The sequence below is a fragment of the Sinocyclocheilus anshuiensis genome, unplaced genomic scaffold (assembly GCF_001515605.1).
Source record: "Sinocyclocheilus anshuiensis isolate Anshui unplaced genomic scaffold, SAMN03320099.WGS_v1.1 scaffold13, whole genome shotgun sequence".
Lineage (NCBI taxonomy): Eukaryota > Metazoa > Chordata > Actinopteri > Cypriniformes > Cyprinidae > Sinocyclocheilus > Sinocyclocheilus anshuiensis.
The window spans coordinates 705,706-725,868 of record NW_015538026.1 but is presented as its reverse complement, the minus strand read 5'-3'; the positions used below and the strand labels follow the sequence as shown (position 1 = coordinate 725,868).

The 20,163-nt window shown below is 36.8% G+C and overlaps 1 protein-coding gene and 1 long non-coding RNA gene across 4 annotated transcripts in view; one reads left to right on the top strand and one right to left on the bottom strand.

Moving 5' to 3' along the window:
- The first annotated feature begins 1,724 nt into the window (after positions 1–1,724).
- On the top strand, positions 1,725–5,163 carry LOC107678991 (uncharacterized). 2 transcript variants are annotated; one of them, XR_001632994.1, is made up of 2 exons: positions 1,725–3,355; positions 4,218–5,163. It is a non-coding gene; the product is annotated as an uncharacterized LOC107678991 (long non-coding RNA). The 2 variants fall into 2 exon arrangements; XR_001632993.1 differs by having other exon boundaries at positions 1,725–3,382.
- A 12-nt stretch (positions 5,164–5,175) lies between these two features.
- slc16a4 (solute carrier family 16 member 4) overlaps positions 5,176–20,163 on the bottom strand; it is an 18,283-nt gene continuing 3,295 nt past the window's right edge. The window contains exons 2-10 of one of the 2 annotated variants that reach the window (XM_016474365.1): positions 18,495–18,619; positions 15,936–16,065; positions 15,693–15,825; positions 15,475–15,618; positions 15,234–15,395; positions 13,748–14,323; positions 9,299–9,510; positions 7,749–7,842; positions 5,176–6,801 (exon numbers count right to left, since the gene is read on the bottom strand). In XM_016474365.1, the coding sequence (XP_016329851.1) occupies positions 6,596–6,801; positions 7,749–7,842; positions 9,299–9,510; positions 13,748–14,323; positions 15,234–15,395; positions 15,475–15,618; positions 15,693–15,825; positions 15,936–16,065; positions 18,495–18,517 (1,680 nt within the window). In that variant the 5' untranslated portion in view covers positions 18,518–18,619 and the 3' untranslated portion in view covers positions 5,176–6,595. The remainder of the gene's footprint in view (positions 6,802–7,748; positions 7,843–9,298; positions 9,511–13,747; positions 14,324–15,233; positions 15,396–15,474; positions 15,619–15,692; positions 15,826–15,935; positions 16,066–18,494; positions 18,620–20,163) is intronic. The other variant, XM_016474371.1, reaches the window with a different exon arrangement.

Here is a 20,163-nt window from a genome sequence, read left to right as displayed (position 1 = left end):
GGATGCACAGGGGCAAGAGCTTTCCGTTTAGTGTTAGTGTACTCTCACTGAGAGCATCTTCCTGCTTGTGTAATTGTTTTTTTTTTTTTTTGTGCTTACAGTTCCCGTATTTAAACGGAAATAATGACACTCTTGATTTGTGCTGTCTATACCTAATTTCTTGATTGGGGGAGAAAGAGGAAGCGGTCACTCACTCCTTGCACAGCTCTTGACGTGGCTGTTTGTACACACAAAAAGTGCACTGGCCCCTCATTTGATTATATCACGCTATCAATAAATTGTTTCATTTGAGGGAGAAAATGTTTATTCGTTGGAAATCAATTGAAGAACGCCTGCCGCTGCTTTTTTCGGTTGTGTTTCGGGAGGAATTGTTGCTCGATTGCTTGTTTCTGCTCAGGAAAGAAATTCTCCTCCTTTGTGTTCGGCCCGGGATCAGTCATGGCAGTGAGAGCAAAGGGCGAGAGCTCTTTTGAGGCTCGATGTTGTTGTTGATCTGGGTTTTCCACCCTTGTGTCCTGGAGTTGCCCCACATGCTAAGTAACCTGAGGGTGCTGCTGCCCCCAACCCTCAAACAGATCAGAGAGAAGGGGGCCGTTCTTCTGAGCTTTGAGAATGAGTGGAGAGATGATGTTTGCGCAGACCTTCACCTAAACTGAAGTCTCTGTTTCAGCACCTTCGCTGGGGTCTTTCGATTCTCACAGGCATGGCGGCTGCTTCCTTTATGTGTCCTTCATCTGGAAGTATCCAGGCTTGCTGTAACCTGTCCGGCCGTACTGTGCGTTTGCCAGCACAACTGCCAGCGCGATAGAGGCCCTGAATGAACCTCGAATCAGTGATTTCCAATTCAGAGGAGCAGGCGTTTGTTTATCCCATCCTTTGATTTCATCTGATATGATTTTGTTTCGCTCCATTGAAAATCAGTGAAGGAAGAGGATTTAGAAAAGCCAAAAGCGTTTTTAGCCTTCGAAATGGTGTCTGACTCGAATCGAGTTTTGATAGTTTTGTTTTCTTAAACGTTTATTTTCCCAAAGAGAAAATGATTATCGGTACGTGGTAAATTGACCCTTCGTTTTGAAGAACCCCTGAAAGAAAACATGCTGCCAGTGTGAACTCCTCCCAAAGTTAACATGGAGTTTGCTTGCGAGGAGCCTCATCAGGAGGAAGAAAATTAACTTCCATTAGTAAGATGTCCGATCAGCTACATCACTTCACCAGCAGCTCATTCAGGCCTCTGACGTGAGGATCCAGACCAGTCCTCTGGTGTGGGTGGTGAGTAGGGAGTATTTAATTTATACCAGGTCTTTAGACTTTAGAAGTCTACCTGGTGCAGGTAAGTGTCACTTCCGCAAATAGAACACTGCCATTGGTTGTAACTGACATCTTGGGCTGTAGTTTCCAAAACCTTATTTATTTGTTTCTTCTGGGAAAAAAAAGAAAAATGCAGAAATATATGTAATATTTTAAGTAGGAGATTGTTGTGCTTGTGATTTTACACAAATAATTTTGCAATGATAAAATTGTTAAAACACCAGTTCACCCAAAAATGAAAGTCATGTTCATAATTTATTCACTCTGTTGTTCTAAACCTGTATGACTTTCTTCTATTTTGAAAAATGTTAAATGTATGTTTTTTCCTCCATAATATAAATATATGGGCAAAAATAGTCGAAACATTCTTCAAAATATCTTTTTGTGTTCCACAGAATAAAGTCACATATGTTTGGAATGACATGAGGGTTAGTAAATGATGACAGAATTTTAATTTTAGGGTGAGCTATCTCTTTTAAGTTGAGAATATTACATTTGTTGTATTTTTAAATGTAGCTAAACCATTAACCTGTTATTCACACATAAAAAAATTAATTGGTAGTATTCCTTAGAATAGATCATCAAACGAGTTCAACTGTCTACTTCATTCAGATCATTCAAACACTTCTAATGACAGTAAGCAACACAAACCCCCCAAAACTCTAATTTAAGATAATAATTAAAAGTCTTCAAAATAAGGTCATAGGTGTTTTTTCATTTTAATTTTGGTTATAAAATATTGGAGATAGCTTTTACTAGATCTAAAACAACAACATTTACAATTTACATACAAAATTTAACACAATCCCACACTTCCTTTTAGCCTGTGTAGTGGCATAGAGCTCTTCATTCCAATTAAAGCCTCAGTACATGTACTTTTAGCGTTTTAGTCAGCCTTCTAATCCTTACAGTTAATTAGCTTCTAAGTTCTGTTCATTTGAATTGTAACGTTGTAAAAAGTTAAGTTGTGATGATTTTTTAGAACCTTGGGAACATAATTGACTGTGACTGTCAATGTTAGGGTCTCCTAGGTTCCAACTGAATTGTCTTAGCATTTTGTCCTAATGATAGAAAGAAACAGAACAAAAATGATTAGATGAATGTAGAAAATCATAGAACTGATAATTTAGCTCTGCAGTAAACCTCATTGATTATAGACAGGCTCAACCAGAGGCTTATTGTGGGAGGGTGTTGAATTTCTTAGTTTAAATTATGATGGGTGTCCAAAAGTTATGATTGCATAAGGTTGTTTTTCTTTTTCTTTCTGCTTCTTGGGACTGTTAGAATTTCCTCTTTTACACTGATATTGTTAATACTGGTATACATGTGGTCACTTTATAAAGATAAAGACAAACAAGAATTTTCTATACAAACATAGATTTCTGCTTATGAACATGTATAGAATTTACATTTAGAAAGGTATTTAAAAAAATTGATGGTCTATTCAAATTTCACAGTACAATTAAAGAAACATTGGTTTTTATTTTATGTTTTGCCTGTATGGCTGTTGGCATGTCTCATTTTAAAGGCTGCGCCATCTGAAGGCCACATTTATCAGCCACATACGTCATTGAGGCTGCCTTATTTCAGAAAAGTAACCATTACATTCCAAATTAAAAGAGAAATTACAATAATTCATGCCTCACGGGGAATAACAGTTAATTTTATAATTACTTTTCTGAACTGAGACATCCTTGATGACGTAGGTGGCTGACAAATGCGACTTCATGAGGGTGCAGCCTTTGAAATGAGACAGCTTTCATAATGAGTACAGATGTGACGCATAGTTTGACCAAAATCTGCTCACTGCAAAAAGGTTTGGGCACTGGCTAACGTTAAAATCCATTTGCATTAACATATAACTGAAACAATTGTGATAATTCATTTCTATAACATTTTACTACTTCGTTTTCAGTTACACATTGTCAGAATAACGTGTCAGTGATGATAGTAATAACCAGCTGTCTCGGTCTCTAATGTTTCCTCCTGTATCTTTACCACAGTTCTGACTGACTGGCTTGTCTTCAGATGCTTTGGAATGGGCCTGGTAACTTGGTAACCGTAGGTCTCCATGGTAACATTCAAGCCTGTCCTCTGGCCTCATTTACATCATCTCTTTGTGTAGTTCAGGCACTGTTCCCTTCCCACTTTCCCAAGTAATGAAAAGAGCATATTCAGTCTGACAGTCCAAAACATTAGCTCATTGTTCCTGGTTGTAGCTTAGTTCTCTGCATAAGCGACCACATGATGACTATAAGCTATTTTAGGCCTCACAATAGGCTTTCTACCCTCTGATCTTACTAGGAATGAATGAATGCTTATTGGAAACTCGAGGTAAATGCACAAACTGAATGCAGTCAGACTTTGCTCTGTAAAGAGTTAATTCTGAGCTTATACCTGTACTATTATGTGTGACAGTCATTCCCAGTGTGCAATTGATGTTGAAAAGACATCAAATTGACATAAAAAAAAAAAAAAACAGGTCGAATATGCAAATCAAACAGACGTCAAAGCTTGACATGACATTGATTAGATGTAAATTGAACATATACATTAACATATGCATTAAACCAATTAACAGTGTGGGATTAACTTCCTATTTTCACCCAATTACCACTGGAATAAATTTGCTGTCCATACTGAATTTAAAATGACGTTACAGCATCTTGATCAAGTCTTGAGTAATGTTTGACATCAAATTGATATCAAGGGGCCCGGTGGTTATAGAGGAGACTGATGATTGTGTTCAAACTCAAAAAATCTGTTTACAACCGTCAGCTATTAATGTTATAGGTGACCTATCTGCTGTCTGTTATCACCTGATTTTAACACCAACAGCCACTTTATAGTGAGAATATAATATATGCTGACATTTTTTTAACCAATGTTCTGTTTTGAATCTGTTTCAGGTGGACAGATCTGAGTATCTGCCGAGTAATGAATGCACAGTTGTCTTCAGATGAAACTTAAGACGGTTTGTTATTGATTAAAAGCCTTTGTTACCTACAGCTGAACAAGCATATTTATTAATTTTATAATGCATGTGATTTGAGATATTCTACACTTTTTTTTTATGTGCTGTTGTGTCCACAGAACATCAGTGTTGCACTGTGGGCATCTATTCATCAATAAATTAAACATGAAAATAGTGCAGTATCTCCTCTTGGCAAAAATGTCTGTAAGTACCAGCGCATTTTTAAGCTAAGCAGTCATTTTGGTTGAAATATTTTAGAATAAGTAGGTTTATATTTACCATTGCTGTGTGCTACATGCAGTGTTCTTAATAAAGATATCTGTTACACCACTGTGCAATATTTTGATGTTACTCATGAAAAGAATGAATGTGTGATTTTAAATGACAACAAATCTTAATATGAAAATGCTTTTTTTTTTTCATGCACTAATATTATACACTAATAATAATCAATCAATGGTCAATGGACTTCAGACAGTGCTGTTTCAAAGATTATATTATCTATTTTCTGTTTTGCAGATAAACTATTTTCTTTTATATTTTCCTCATAATTTACATAAAATCTCCCAGTGATTAACAAATGTTTTACAGGAAACCCAGTGGCTGTCAAATGTACTGCTGGCTTTAATCACAGTCTTGTAGATCTTGACAATTGTGAACATTGTCAACAAAACAAATAATAAAAAAAATAACACTCAGGCTAGCATCATGTTATGACAATTTTCCACAAGTACAAAATCACTAACAGTACAGTATAAATGGTGAAGTCTGTCAGTGACATTAATAGTGTTATTCTGTCCCCTTAACTGTCTTTAAGGCTAGATTTAGAGTTCAAAACAATTTATAGAAATTTTCCAAAACACCAACCCATGTCTCAAAAAAAAAAACTGCTTTCATTAAACAATTGAGTGATAAAGAAAAGCTTGCTGTCCAAAAGAAGGAGAAAATAAAAGATTCCAGTGGGCAATGATTTGAAGATTTCAGTGACCTACAGTTCTTATCTCTGTGCTAATATTTTAAATTGTTGCATTTGTGTGTGTCTTGCTCATTACTTGGCTGATGAAAGAAAATAATTGGACATTCCAGAACATGAACTGCCTGTTAATTGCTACAACGTTCCAGTAGCAGTAATCATTTTTGCCACTAGAGGGCAACAGCTCATGCAGAACTACATTACTAGGGAGAACTACTACAGATTGCTATCAACACAGGACATGTTCAAATGCATAGATTGATCAATTATATTTCTATTGCATCTTTGGCTTTCATCACAGGATATTTAGAACCGTCATTGTGTACAAAGGCAAACAGAGGTTATAAACAGTGCACTGTAGTAGATCAACAAAATCAAAACCTAAAAATAAAAAATGACAAAAGTAAAAAAGGATTTGCACTTTAGAGAAACACTCAATGTAAATGCTCAATGTCTGGGCCTCTTGGACAGGTACACATAAACCCACAAGCCAACTGACCTAATTCTTGCAAATCTTGGCATCAGAAGAATATTCACTTGTATTCACACAGCGGTTTGTTCCCAAAAAAAACAAAATCTCTTGGTTGTCAGCAGTAAATGACAGTGTGACTGATTTGGCAACAGTGAGAGAAATAAAAAATATCCTAGTCTGGAATATCCTGGTCCAAAATGTCTTCCAATTGAGGCACCAATGACAAAATCTGTTGATGACACAGCCATTACGGCCTTCTGCAGTCCTTTACACAGTACTGAGCTTCATAGCAAAAACACATCTACAGACACGAACACACATTGAAGGATCAAAAAGGAGGCTCACAGAGTCTTGATAGGCTTATTGCATAGACCCATCACCATCTGACAAAATACTCTTATTTCAGTACTAGTATATTTGTCTGAGTAAAATGTGTCCTGTGATACAAATTTACCATCATATCGGTGGAAGCATCTGAGTAACTTTCTAATGTAGGAAGATCAAGATTCATCATGTGCATCACATCATGTGCTGTAACATAAAAGCTTATGTGGGTGACAAAGACTCCTCATTTTGTTCTTGTGCTGATCTGATTTCCATTAAAGATGGCGGTGAGAGAAGCTTACTATTTATTTCTATGAATTTATATAAAAACAAAATCCATTCTCATGCACCCACTAACAAAATAGTTTGCATTGTACTATCCTGAAGCATTAACTTATTGGTCTCTGCATTCAAACGAACGTTCATTTGCTTGCCACGCTGTGGTCCCGCCAAATGTTCAGGTTAGGTCCTCTTCCGACCAGCCTTCAGAGGGTGAACCACATGATATGGTGGAAAGTAAAATGGCTTTAAGTTCATTCCTTTATTATACAACACCATTCCTCTGAGGCGCCGGGCAGAAACAGCCATTACTCCACATCAGTTCTTGGTTTAGCATCTCTAGCCGCTTCTTTCGGGCTTGCCAGCGCCTCGCCAGAGGCTCAAGGAAAAGAGAAACTGATGATAACAGATAACACACACCTGCCAGGTAGAAGGAGCAGTCATAGGTCTGAGTGTAGTCGTACAGGAAGCCTTTGGGACGAAACGCAATATTAAACTGTTGACAGATGGAAAGATTTCTTTAAATAGTCAATGGAAGTCAATGAAGAAAACAATGAAGAAAACATCTTTACATTCTACATTTTGTATTTCCTTTGCACAATATACTTGAGAACGGTCAGTAACCTGACACTTAAGATGATGGACTGATGGAGAAAACTTTATTCACTTTCCACCCCAGAATCTCCCCACACCTGTTTTCTGACTAGATATGCTTTTAAAACCACAGCTCGTTTTCACTATGCAAGCAGCCCCGGGTCACATCCAGAAAGGCCTTGGGTAGGATAGAAAAATCAGTTTTGCTTCCCTGGCTGCTCATTATTTTTGGGGGGCGGGGGATTGTGGAAGGGGGCCCTGACAAGATGGTTCATGTTAGCATAACAGTGTTACAGAGTTCAGGGCAAGGTCTGTACTCGCCTTCCTGAGGAGGCCCCTCTTCAAGACTTGAATTTCCTAGAACTGTACTTCGCTGTAGTACTGTTCCGCATAAGGAGATTCTGTATTTGTGTTGATGACTGAATTTTGTTAATAAATAGCAGCAAATAAATATATCTGTTCTATAATCCTGAAAGTAGCCTAATGGAATTTGTTTAGCAATACATTATAATGAAAAGGAGCCATATACTGTATACTGTATATTAGGAGAACTAAATAAGATAACCAGACAGGTAATCCTATTTTTAGATGAGTTAACATGTCTTCCATCTGTAACCCACTTAAACAGAAAAATGAAACTGTACAATCTCAGTGTCCCTTAAGCCACACACACACACAGAAGCAAGCTTGTCTTACACATGATCATGTTCAGCCAAGTCTTTCCAAAGCTGCTGGTTATTTTTGTGAGACATCAAGGCCACATTTACCTACTGATGTTTATGATTCCATGATCTAGTCAAGGAGTTCATCCAAACTCCACATACCTGCCAGAGGAGGACCTGTGAGACAGCCAAGCCCCACAAAGAACATTGAAAACCCCATCGAGTTGTTCAGCTTTTCAGAACCCACCAAGTCCACCTGGAAAACACAGACAGGGAAATGAATAATATTTATGACAGATGATATATATCAGATAATGACTTCTCTTACTAGGCCAGCATTTTTTTTTGATATAGAGTATAGACAAGGCTTCATCATTAAAGAAAAAGTTGTTTTTAAATGCCATATTCTTATCAAATGTATTAATAATTCATCATATATATATATATATATATATATATATTCATTCACCAGGATGCTTTGATGAATAAAAAGTAACAATGTAAACTAATTTTATAACGATGCAAAACTGTTTATGACAATAAATAATTTTTAATGCATCTAAATTGAATGCATCTTTGCTGAAAAAAATAAAACAAAAATCTTACTGACCCCAAACTTTTGAACGGTAGTGCATATATTTCATACATTTTCATACTTTTTTTTAGCACCATGCAGTATGAAAAACCATTTGCTTTACTACAGTAATTCTCAATCAAATTTACTCATATTTACTCATAATAGAACAGTTGAGTTGCATATTACAATCGGACAAGCAATGACATTGTGTTGATGCAAATTTTATTTTTAATTGCTTTCTTGAGGTTCAGGGACTTCACAAATGATCAATATTTGATTAGTCTCTTAGTTCACCAAAAATGAAAATTCTGCTATTATTTACTCACCCTCAAGTTGTTCCAAACGTGTACGAGTTTCTTTCTTCTTTTGAACATAAAAGAACAGTTGTTGGTCCTCACTGACTTCCATAGTATGGGAAAAAATACAATGGAGACTAGAACAATTTGGTAACCTACATTCTCCAAAATATCTTCTTTTGTGTTCAGCAGAAGAAAGGCATTCATACAGGTTTGGAACAACTTGGGTGAGTACATGACAACAGAATTTGCTGAATTTTTGGGTAAACTATCCTTTATTTAATGTCTATACATGTTAGCAACAGACTGTTTTCCCCCAGGGGCCTTTTAGGCACTAATACTGTCTATCTGGTTCAGAGTGATTCCATAGGTTGTAAAAAATATTTGAAAGGTAAAACCGAAGATTCCTTCCAAAGGAACGGGTGTACTGCAGTGCCGACTGTCAATCTAGCCCTCTCTCCTTACACTGCCCTCTGCAGTATTACAGCACAAGAACTCAATGACTCAGAACTAGAAAGAAGACCTTTCCATGAGCACATATAATACGAGTGAAGGAAACGGCATTAGATGTCCCCACCCTGCCGGTCCACACACATATTTTTAATGAACAGAACTGAGCTCATATATACAGCTGCTGGTAACATTGCCAACATTGAAAGTGCCAAAACAATTAAACAAAGACAACTGACATTTCAATTTTAAACTTAACTAAATTATAGTATATTATCTATATATATATATATATATATACACACACATTTATACATAATCGTTATAAGACTGCTATGAAGAATGCTTTACTATGCCAATGGCACATGCACAGTCCTGCCAGTACTCACCAGTACAGGAAGTAGGAGAGCCATGTACCCCCCACAGAAGATGGCAAAGAAGACAGCGTAGACCATGAGCAAGATGTATGAGGTGGCCAGAGGGGAGAGAAGATTGACCACACCACACAGGATCAGGTAGGCCTTATGGTAGTGATATTTGTGAACCAGATTCCTGTCTGTCACCCAGCCAGATGCAAGTTGGGCCACCGTCTCTGTTATACCTGTGAGACAGAAAAGCTGTTGAACTGATGGACTGAAAATGGGCCACTTAGTGTTGCATTCTTCCAAGGTTTCATCCTTATACAGTATTGCAGTCTTATTTTAATATCATGTAATGTTGTTCCAAACCTGTTTGACCTCTCTTGAACATGTAAATGAGGACTGTCAAGATTCAAAATAACAAAAAAACACCATAAAAGCATTATGAAGGTGATCTAAATGTCTTATGTAGTATATTACATTAAAGCCATTTTTTAGCTTTGCGTGAAAAGCAGAATTTCCCAAATTTCCAAAATGAAGCCACTATCATACACTAAAAAATGACCGTGAATTTAATGGTAAAAGACTGTAAAAATGCTATTTTTTACGGTAAAATTCTGGCAACCACAGCTGCCGTTTTTTTTACCGTAAATTTTACGGAATTTTTTTTACAGTGTACTACAACATCTCCTTACAATGCCTGCACACCTTAAACACACTGTACCTCTGTTTCTCCCAAAATGGAGAGGTTTTGTTCAGTATTAGTCAGTAAATTGAAAAAAGAAAGAAAAAAAATAATAATAAAAATAAACAACAACATATTTTACTTATTTGAAAAGGTAAGTCACTACAGTTCAAAAGTTTGGGGTCGGTTTTTATTTTATTTTATTTATTTTTTATGTTTTTTTTTTTAACATAATGAATACTTCTATTTAGCAAGGACACATTACATTGATCAATAGTGACAGTGACTTTTATAATGTTACAAAATATTTCAAATAATGCTGTTCTACTGAACTTTCTATTCATCCTAAAAAAAAAAAAAAGAATCCTAAAAAATGTATCTTGACTTTCACAAAAATATTAAGCAGCAAAAACCAATAAGAAAAGTTTCAGCAAATCTGCATATTAGAATGAGTTCTGAAAGATCATGTGACACTGAAGACTGGAGTAATGGCTGCTGAACTTTTTACCTTTATCATCACAGGAATAAATTAGATTTTAAAATATATTCAAATAGAAAACAGTTGTTTTAAATTGTAATACTATTTCACAATATTAATGTTTTACTGTATTTTGAATCAAATAAATGCAGCCTGGGTGAGCATAAGGGACTTCTTTAAAAAAAAAAAAACCTTACTGACCCCAAACTTTTGAACTAAATGTACATGGTATAAATTTAACAAACATGAAAAACCGCTGCATACTTTCAGTTAACTGACTTTTCGCTTGAAGCCTCTAGCGCAATCTGTTTCCAGTTCAAAGAGTGACAGAAGAGGAGCAGAAGTAATGATAACAGACTAGTCATTTTGTGGTGTGCTGTACAAAGCGTTCAGTACTGGTTTGTTTTTGCTGTTGTCTGTGCTGCAGTTGTGTGTCTGTGTGCTGCAGAGCTTTATTGAACAGTCTAGGAAAAGACCTGAGGCAGACCTATTGCAAATTCATACATACACAACAGATCCAAAGTGTGACACTCTCTGCTGACATGCAGGCTGTCACGGTCTACTGAATAGGCCTACATAAAAATGCACATACATACTTTATACATGAGTTCTTATTTAATCTGTAATTCGTTTATAACCTATTAAATCACATACTGAATGTTTACACAAAACACAGAGGTGCTGACATGATCTACCAAATGGACCAGCTCATGTACTTTAGAACGAAGGACTTGAACCGATGATGTTCGTGCACATGTGGAGTCATTTATTGCTGGCCAGACATAAAACAAAACAGCTGCTCAATGTTTGCATGTCCTCGGTGCGCCACTAAAGGTGACGTCCTGGTGTGCCCCGCTTGGACCCAAAGACATTTTGCGCGTTGTTTGTGTGTTTAAATCCCAGCAGGGCCATTGAGTTTCACAGCTGTTCCTGTCATGCTTTGCACAATGAAACTTCAATACAGAATCTCAGTGACAAAAAGTAGCAAACGTCTTTAAATGGAGGTTCCTAGTCCACAAAACTGTGTAGTGTATAGGGGGACTTTTACCAGGGTAATCGGGCATGTGACAGGTGTTTGTGTCTTTGTGTACTTCACTCAGTGGACACAAAAAGACTGGACGAATGCAATGTCCCCACTACATTAAAGACGGACAATAGGCCCTCACTGAGGTACAGATCGCCCAAATGCATGTCTGATCGCTACCGGCTCATTAAAACACAAAGCATGTTTGGCTCATCTCCTCACTCTCTTTTGTCCGCATTGCTGCATCTGTGGCGCGCCACACAATGTCAGCCACTTCAGAACTGGGCACTGAACTACCAAGCCTCACGGCAGCTACTTGGGCTGTTGCTTAGCGACTTCCCTCGGCTCGCAAACAGTGAGTGACCTGCCACGAGGAGCCTGAGCTTTAGTTCCCTGCTCACCCTATCCGATGTGAAAACAGCTTTCAAGCGCAGGTGGAGGGGGTGGGGGAAAGGAGACATTTGGAATATCAGGGTTGTCTCAGTTTGTGCGCTTATGCACTATTATAAGACATTTAGTAGTATATTCACACTGAAAATTCCAAAAAGAAAAAGTGTACTTCAAATATCCGGATGATGCACTTAATTAACAAGAAAAAAAAAAGTGTGGAATGTTGGACACTTCATTCACTCAACTATTGCAGTTTTCTTTACATACCGGAATGGGAGGGGCTATCAGACTGATGCTGGATGACAAAATGATCTTATAAAGTTCATACACTAGACAATAAAGTGCATAATATAAGTGCTTATTTTAAATCAGTCCACCACTGAATTGGCTTGACCTAAAAATGATACTATTGTAATTATAGCTGCTTTACAGCAGAATCTGAATTTGTCTCATATTTAAATTTACATAATTGATCAATTTTTTCCTGTTTATTATTGTGAAGCTGCTTTGAAACCATCTGTATTATATAATGTGCTACATAAATAAAGGTGACTTGTCATAGTGTATCGAAGACCATCAAAAAACTAGAAAAACAAATAAAATACGGGGGACTCAAAACCCGCTGTGAATAAGTGATGCTAAACCTACAAAACTACACTTTTCTGAGCCATTATTTCACTGATTTATGAATTTAAATGCTTTTTGCTTGTGCTTTTTAAAAAATATTTATTATATAATTCAGAGACATGGACATTTTTAAGTGTGACTCCAAAAGATGACTTTTTGGGTCACTATATAAAGTAGAGATGTACGATAGTGTTTTATTTTAAATTTATTTTGATAAAATAGTTCATCATTTCATTAATGGTCATTTATCAGTTATCAGCCATAACATGAAAATAACAGCTCATCACATCGGTCAGAATTTCAATAACATTCTCAAGTGCATTCTCAATCCTAATATAAAGCAAGAAATTTAAGTAAATTGCATGGGGTATAATATAAAATCTTTACATAGGGACTGACACATTAAAAATAACAATAGACATGTTGCAAATAGAGCCTTTATCAGGGTGTGTATTGCAGTAAACAATTGGGTCAATAGGGTGTCACATGTTTCCTACATAACCAGACAACATGTTGGTTGTGATTTTCATTTGAAAAAGTTTTCTTTTTAATAAAAGCTTTTTAATGTTATACCTAAAATAAGTTTGAGTAAACATATTCACACTCTCTTTCATTCACTGTGGCATTATTGATAGGACACTTACAAGCCCTCTGGTTTTAGCCACTATGCCAAAGTTAATTTTTTATGTAAGAGCACTCATTGCATAACACTGCAGAATTTAAACTGCTCACAAATAATTAATGTGAAGTTGGCTGCCTTTTTGCATCAACCCTTAAAAGCCCATATTAGGGTACAACTTGCTGCAAAGCACAATGTTCATAGTGCATCTATCAGGTATGGCTTTATGGCTTTCCTGGAATACATCCCTGATGAAGCCAGAAAAAAAACCCAGCTTCGCTAATGACACGCTGTCCGCTAGCACTGTCATTATATGGCCTTTTGTCTCTCCATTTTCCACAGCATAGCTCAGTAGTGCTTATGTCCTATTGATTTCCTCTACTGTTACACATTATTAGTGTACATTTGAACTGTTGCAGCCAGAGAACAGCAGTAACAAAGATGCTGACTAGAGGACTTGTTTATGTTTTATTTTTTTTGCAATAGGTAACTTTTGAATTTATATCATCTTATAACCTTTGTCACAAACTCTTTATCTATAATATCCTTGCTAATGCAAAACAAATTCTGTAAAAGCACTTAATACTTAAAATAGATGACGGTGGAAAAGCAAGACTCTAGGGTTACTTAGGTTGATCAAAGGTAATATGACTCACCAGCCACAGAGATGATAAAGGAAGCATACATAGGGTCGATGCCCAGGTTCCGGGCCCTTGCAGACAAATGGAAGTAAGGTATAAAATATGCCAGCTGACTGAAGACCAGCGACCAGGTGTAGATGCAAAAGAAAGGGTTCTTCAACAGTGAGAAGTCCAGCACTTTTTTGGGGTTTTCAGGAAGATTTTCTGTTCTGCTGTTCTCAAGTAACGAATCCACAGGAGAAACCCCATTCATCTCGGGGAAAGTTTTACTTTGGTTGCCGTCTGTACCGTTCACCCCATTCTGGATGGATTTTTTGAGTTCCAGATGTGGAAGAGTGTTCTGTTCATGAACGGGGTTCTCTATTATAAGTGTGTCCCTGTGAATGGGAGGTGAGCTGTCCATTTTGGAAGTGCTATTGGACATAGAGGTGTTGCCATTCATATGGTTCTTAAGAGGTTCTTTCTCAGATCCAGCTTTATGAAGGGTGTTGTTTGACATGGGTGAAGCTGGAGGTCTAATGTTAATGGGCCGCAAAAGCATCCCAGAAGCCACCAGGTTCAGCATCAGACCTCCCAAAATCAACAGTGCTCCTAAAGACAGAACAGAAATCAGTGTCAAAATAATATTTTAACACAAACTGCTTCACTACTTGTTTTCTTGTCAATAATTTCATTCTTTTAATCTGCATTTTTCTATTCACTATGATACCAGGACAGTTGTATAATCCTGACATTTTCTGAATTCTTGCTCATGAGCTCATGAAGCAAAATGAATTTTTACTTCAAAAATCAAAAACAAGCTCATTATAGAACATGTGTATTCATTGGCCGAATGGCATTTTTTATGTATTTTCAATTAAATGAAAAGTATAAATAATTATTAAAAAATTCAAATATGTACTGCTGTTTAAAAGGTTGGAGTCAGTAAAATTTCATTTTTTTGAAAGGAATGGATACTTTTATTTAACAAGGACACAGTTTCTCAAAATTACTTCTATTTCAGTGCTGTTCTTCAAACTCTGTCTCATCAGAAAATCCTTATAAACACTTCCACACTTTCCACACTTCATTAAGCAGCACAACCATTATCAAATAATAAAAAATAATAATAATAATAATAAATGTTTCTTTAGTATAAAACCAGATTATTTGAATGATTTCTGAAGGATCATATGATACTGAAGACTGGAGTAATGTCTGCTGAAAATTCAGCTTTGCCATCACAGTATAAAAATAGTTATTTTAAATTGTAATACAATTTCACAATATTTCAGTTTTTGATCAAATAAATGCAGCCCTGGTAAGCATAAGAGACTTCTTTCAAAAACATTTTTAAAAAATCTTACCGACCCCAAACTTTTGAACAATGGTTTGTATATTTAACAATGAAAAAATGACATGGAGAAAAAAATGAATTTCTAAATAACATATCAGTTAAAGATGTACTGTATACTGATGTTACATTACAAATTTTATAATAATGTAGCTGAAAGTCAATTACCCTGCCAAGCATAGTGATCCAAAAGCAGCTGAGTGAAAGGAGCAAGGGCAAAGGTCAAACCCATGCCAGAGCGGCCAATAGAATATGCAGTTGCCAGCCTCTTTCGGAAATAAGTCACTGTTACAACAGATGTGGCCTGATAAAGAAGAGCAAACCCGAGACCTGGAAAAAACAAAGTTTTGTGGATTAATTTTTTACTTTTAATATCTATACTTTATTTTTAAAATAAAATGAAACTCACCAACAACTATCCCCATGCTAATGTAAAGGTAGATCACGTTGGTGGCAAATATGCTGGAGATAAAGCCGGCACTGACGAGAAGCGCCCCCACTATGGAGGTAACCCTGTTCCCCAGCTTGGCACAGGCCACCGAAGCCAGCGGACCTAAGGGGTCACAAACAAATCTGGGTTTATGACCTGTCATATTGGATCGAAGATGGTTGCTATGGTGACCGTACCTCCGGAGAGCCTGAGGCTAGACATGATGGATCCAATCCAGCTGATGCTCTCGGACGAGCCTCCAAACTCATCCTGCAGTGCCACAAAGAAGATCCCAAAGCTCTTCAATGTACCCATTACCAACACGTTCACCTGAAAAGACACCAGCAGATTCAACTGATTTCAGCTCAATACCGATCACCTCAATTTTATCATAGCAAAGAATAAAATTAGTGTCTCTAACAGTAAGATTCATGACATACCAGGAAACAGTGCAGAACCACCATCCAACCCCAACCACCATCTGGTGGATCCACATACACAACCTTCTTTTCCTTCTTCATGGCCTTGGCTTTTTGTTCAGAGCAGGAGGTTTTGGCAGCCTTGCCATCACTGAAACATCAAAACATCAACCAGTGAGTGATAAAGTTTCATAAAATTATCATGAGAACATGTAGACAAATATTGTCCCTCTTCATCATCTGAAACATACAACCACTTACAGATGAAAAGACTTCCATGAACACAATAATTAATCAATTATTATTACATCAACAGATTCAATTAAAACAAAGACAAATGTATGAAAAAAAATGATAAAAAAGAATCCAAAAATGGCTAATGTTATACAGTTAATTTTTAATCTAAACTTCTGTTACTCTTTTATCTCCTTTGCCCTTTTTACATTTGGACCCAAATCTGGTGCTATCTGTTAAACATTTTCTAAACCCAGAATGCACTGGACTGTGATGACATCAGTACCATGGGTTATTTTATTTAGAGTGGATCAAATTTAAGTAAACATGAAGATGCCACTGGTTTAAACTGGTTATCAGTATGAGGTCAAATGTTCTGGATTCAGGCCTGAGACCTCTTTATTTACAGCTGAATACAATGTGTGTCTAGTACAGTGTTCAAAATGACACAACGAGACTGAGTGAAAGAATGGTCAAAGGCTAACGGGTTCATTCAAACAAACACCTGGCATGAAGTTAACCGCACGGCGAGCCCCTGTGCAGAGATAGTGGATCGTCTGAAATATTTCACAGAGATAAACGCTTGCTCAACTATAAATACTGAGCAATCAAATTCAGCAGCTCAGGTGGTTCCAGCTGAAAATGTATGTGTGCACATAACAAAGGTACAGAAATATACACTTTTCTTTCTTAAAGGTATAGTTCACTCAAAATATACCCACTCACAATTTACTTACCTTCATTTTTTTTCAAACCTGTATGATTTTCTTTCTTTTGTGGAACACAAAAAAGGAGACATTTAGCATAATTTCTAAACTGCTATTGGATGTACAGTACAGTGAAAGTGGATGGGAACCAAGCTCCAATAAGTACAAAAAGAACCATAGATGCCTCATAGAAGCAGTCCATATAACTTGTGCACTATAGTTCCAAGTCTTTTGGAGACAATAACTGTATGAGAAATGGACTAAACTTGAACACTTTATTCACTGAAGTCATGGTCCATTCATTTTCAGAAGAGTAGCTTGGACATTCTACTAAAAACATCTTCTTTGTGTTCCATATGAGTTTTGAAGTAAATTACAACAAAATGTTCTTTTCTGGGTGCACAATCCCTTTATTTAAAGCCACTGTGGGTCACACTTTAGTTTGGGGACCAATTCTCACTATTAACTATGACTTTTGCCTCAATAAACTCATAATTTGCTTATTATTAATAGTTAGTTAAGGTAGTTGTTAAGTTTAGGTATGGGTTAGGATTAAGGCATCTAAAATATGGTCATGCAGGTCAGCGTTTATGGTCTTGTGGTTAGTGTGCTGACATATGGCACAGCTGTGCTTCCAGCCACCTGAGTTTGATTCCTGACTTGAGGTCCTTTGCTGATCCCGCTCCCCTCTCTCTGCCCTAAGCTTTCCTGTTGACTATCTACTACTGTCCTATCAAAAAATAAATAAATAAATGTGATATATATATATTTATTTATTTTGGGGCTTTTTAAGCCTTTTATTATAATATTGGATGTACTAATATTGGGTGCATTAATATGTGCTGTATAAGTATAAATAAACAGCCAATTTGCTAGTAATATGCATGCTAAGCAACTGAATACTGAGAATTGGTCCCTAAATTAAGTGTTACCCCCATTGTGTGTGTAGAACTTTTAAAGACAGAAACAGGTCTGGAAATTCATAGCCTAATTGATGAAAACACAACCGTCAGACAGAAAATATGTGGTTTGTAAAGCTCTCGTACATAAAGCTCATGAGTTCAAGTAGTTGGCTGCTCCTTCAAGAGAAAACAGACAAGTGGAGAGGCAAAAACTGCTTAGAGGATTACAGAGCAATGAATTGGGCCAGTGTGTTGTAAGTGAAAACATTTCCTTCCATGTGCTTACAGAGGGCCACCCCGGAGTGTATCTGTGAATGTGTGTGTGCTTGCATGCATGCATGTATGCCAGATAACATGTGTGAATGCTTCAGTTCAAGGGTAAGTGCAGGAAGTTGCATTGGAAAGGACTACGGTCCACCTTGTTACTCACCCTGATTTTTTCACTCAAAAGCCTCTTTAAAATCAAGTGCTAATTGCATTTTTACTAATTGCCCTATGCAGCGACTGAGTGAGCAATTTTTTTTGTCACAACCTCAGTGTTTACGTCCTCTGGTATATGTTGTAAAATCATTAGTCCTGCAGAAATTGTCTGGTTACTTTTTGTTTTAAATTTTGGAGCAAAATTAGTATATGGGTGAAAAGGGCCAGCTATAAAAATGTAAAAACATCCACCTTTAAAAAATATTAGATCTCATTATCTTAGGCAGTTAGAGAAAAACAGTTTGAAAAAGACTCACCTGTGTTGCTCTTTTGGCAGCATAGTTGTTGCAGAGGAAAATGAATGACCTTTAAGGTGACAGCTTATTTACTGTGTCATCTTCTGCACTGGAAGCTCAACTTGCAGATCTTGCTTTTGATGAACCTGTTACACAAACTGTTATTACACAAGAATCTCTAATCATTGGGTGTCCAAGGTTTGTGTCTTTCAAATAATTCTCAGAGTTTTCATGTATTGCTGACAGATGCACGATGCAGTTAATCTTACATTCATTGTTAGAGATGTCTGACTGGAAGTAACAAGCCTTCACAACTGCAGTGATTTCAGGTGTGAATAGTCAAAGTACTGCTTTTGCCTCAAACTTTTTTAACAGTTGTTGTGTTGGCATACCTGTGTGGAACTTTACACCCCTGTGACTGTGGGTCCTCTTACCTTGAGTTGGGTTTGTGCAGGGGTTGGCCTTATTAATTAGTTATATAACCTCAATTCAACTGAGAATTGCATATAAATCTATAAATCTCATTCATTGATGAATCTGCAAATGCAGTCCTGTTATAGTGACATTACATCCAGTGGAAGGAAATCCCCTGACCTCTCCATTGATTCACTGTAATGTTTTCTAACCACATTCACAGAAGTAGCCTACATTTCCACACATTGCCTCCCCGTGTCCTCACATCAAACATTTAGTCTGCAAAACAAGCTCAACTTTTCAATATGAAACATACTAGTTTAACAAGATTAAGTAGGCATAGCCTAAGAAGATTAACTTCGTAAGAGCATGTACGAACTTTGGGGTAAAGTGTCCTCATGAAGGCTATACATTTATAATCCAGTGTCACTCTTTAGCCTACATTCCCATAAATAATAACCTCGTGAGTCCTAAATTTTATTTAAACAAAAGTTTGTAAAACTTGCACCCTTCAAAGATTCACACCGGGGACGCACCGTTCAGGACATCCCACACAGAATACAACGTTATCTTTCCTCCCCAAGTCCCCATCCTCAACTCAACCATCCTGTAGCCTACGGCAACTAGCCGTGCCGTTGTGTAGTTAAACCTCTAAAACTGTAGGCTTAGCTCATAATCCTATATACTATGAGAAAAAACAGTGGCGAAAATCACGAGGATGTTACCTCAAACGCCAGAGAGCCGATGCTGTCGCGAGCTGTCCGACTCCGCAGCCGCATAGCGCTCGTGTGTGGATCGCGCGAGCCCAGCGGCGTTCATGTGAATGCGCGCTACTGGAGAAGTGCAGTACTTTACACCTATCGATAACAGTCGATAGAAAAACTACCTTCAGCATCAAAAAACCTCCGGCATCATATGACAAATGCTTTATGTTCCGATAAAACATTCGGGTTTTATTTTCCTGTAAGTGAAGTACATTTAAATATAAATAAACAATAATAATAAAAAAGTTTATGGCATTTATTAGCTACCTGTCGTTTATACGCATTCGTATTAGATTGTTGCATATCAGTTCATTTAAATAAATTAAATAATACACTAAAATATCGTAGGCCTATTTAGCTACCTTACGATTCAGCTTTTACATTTTAAAAGTAGGTAAATAAAATGATTAAGAACCATAAAATTATATTTTATTTTAGATAATTAACTACTCTATGAACACGGAAATCTCTCTAAAAAAAAAAAAACTAGGCCTACTACCCTTAGGGGAGAG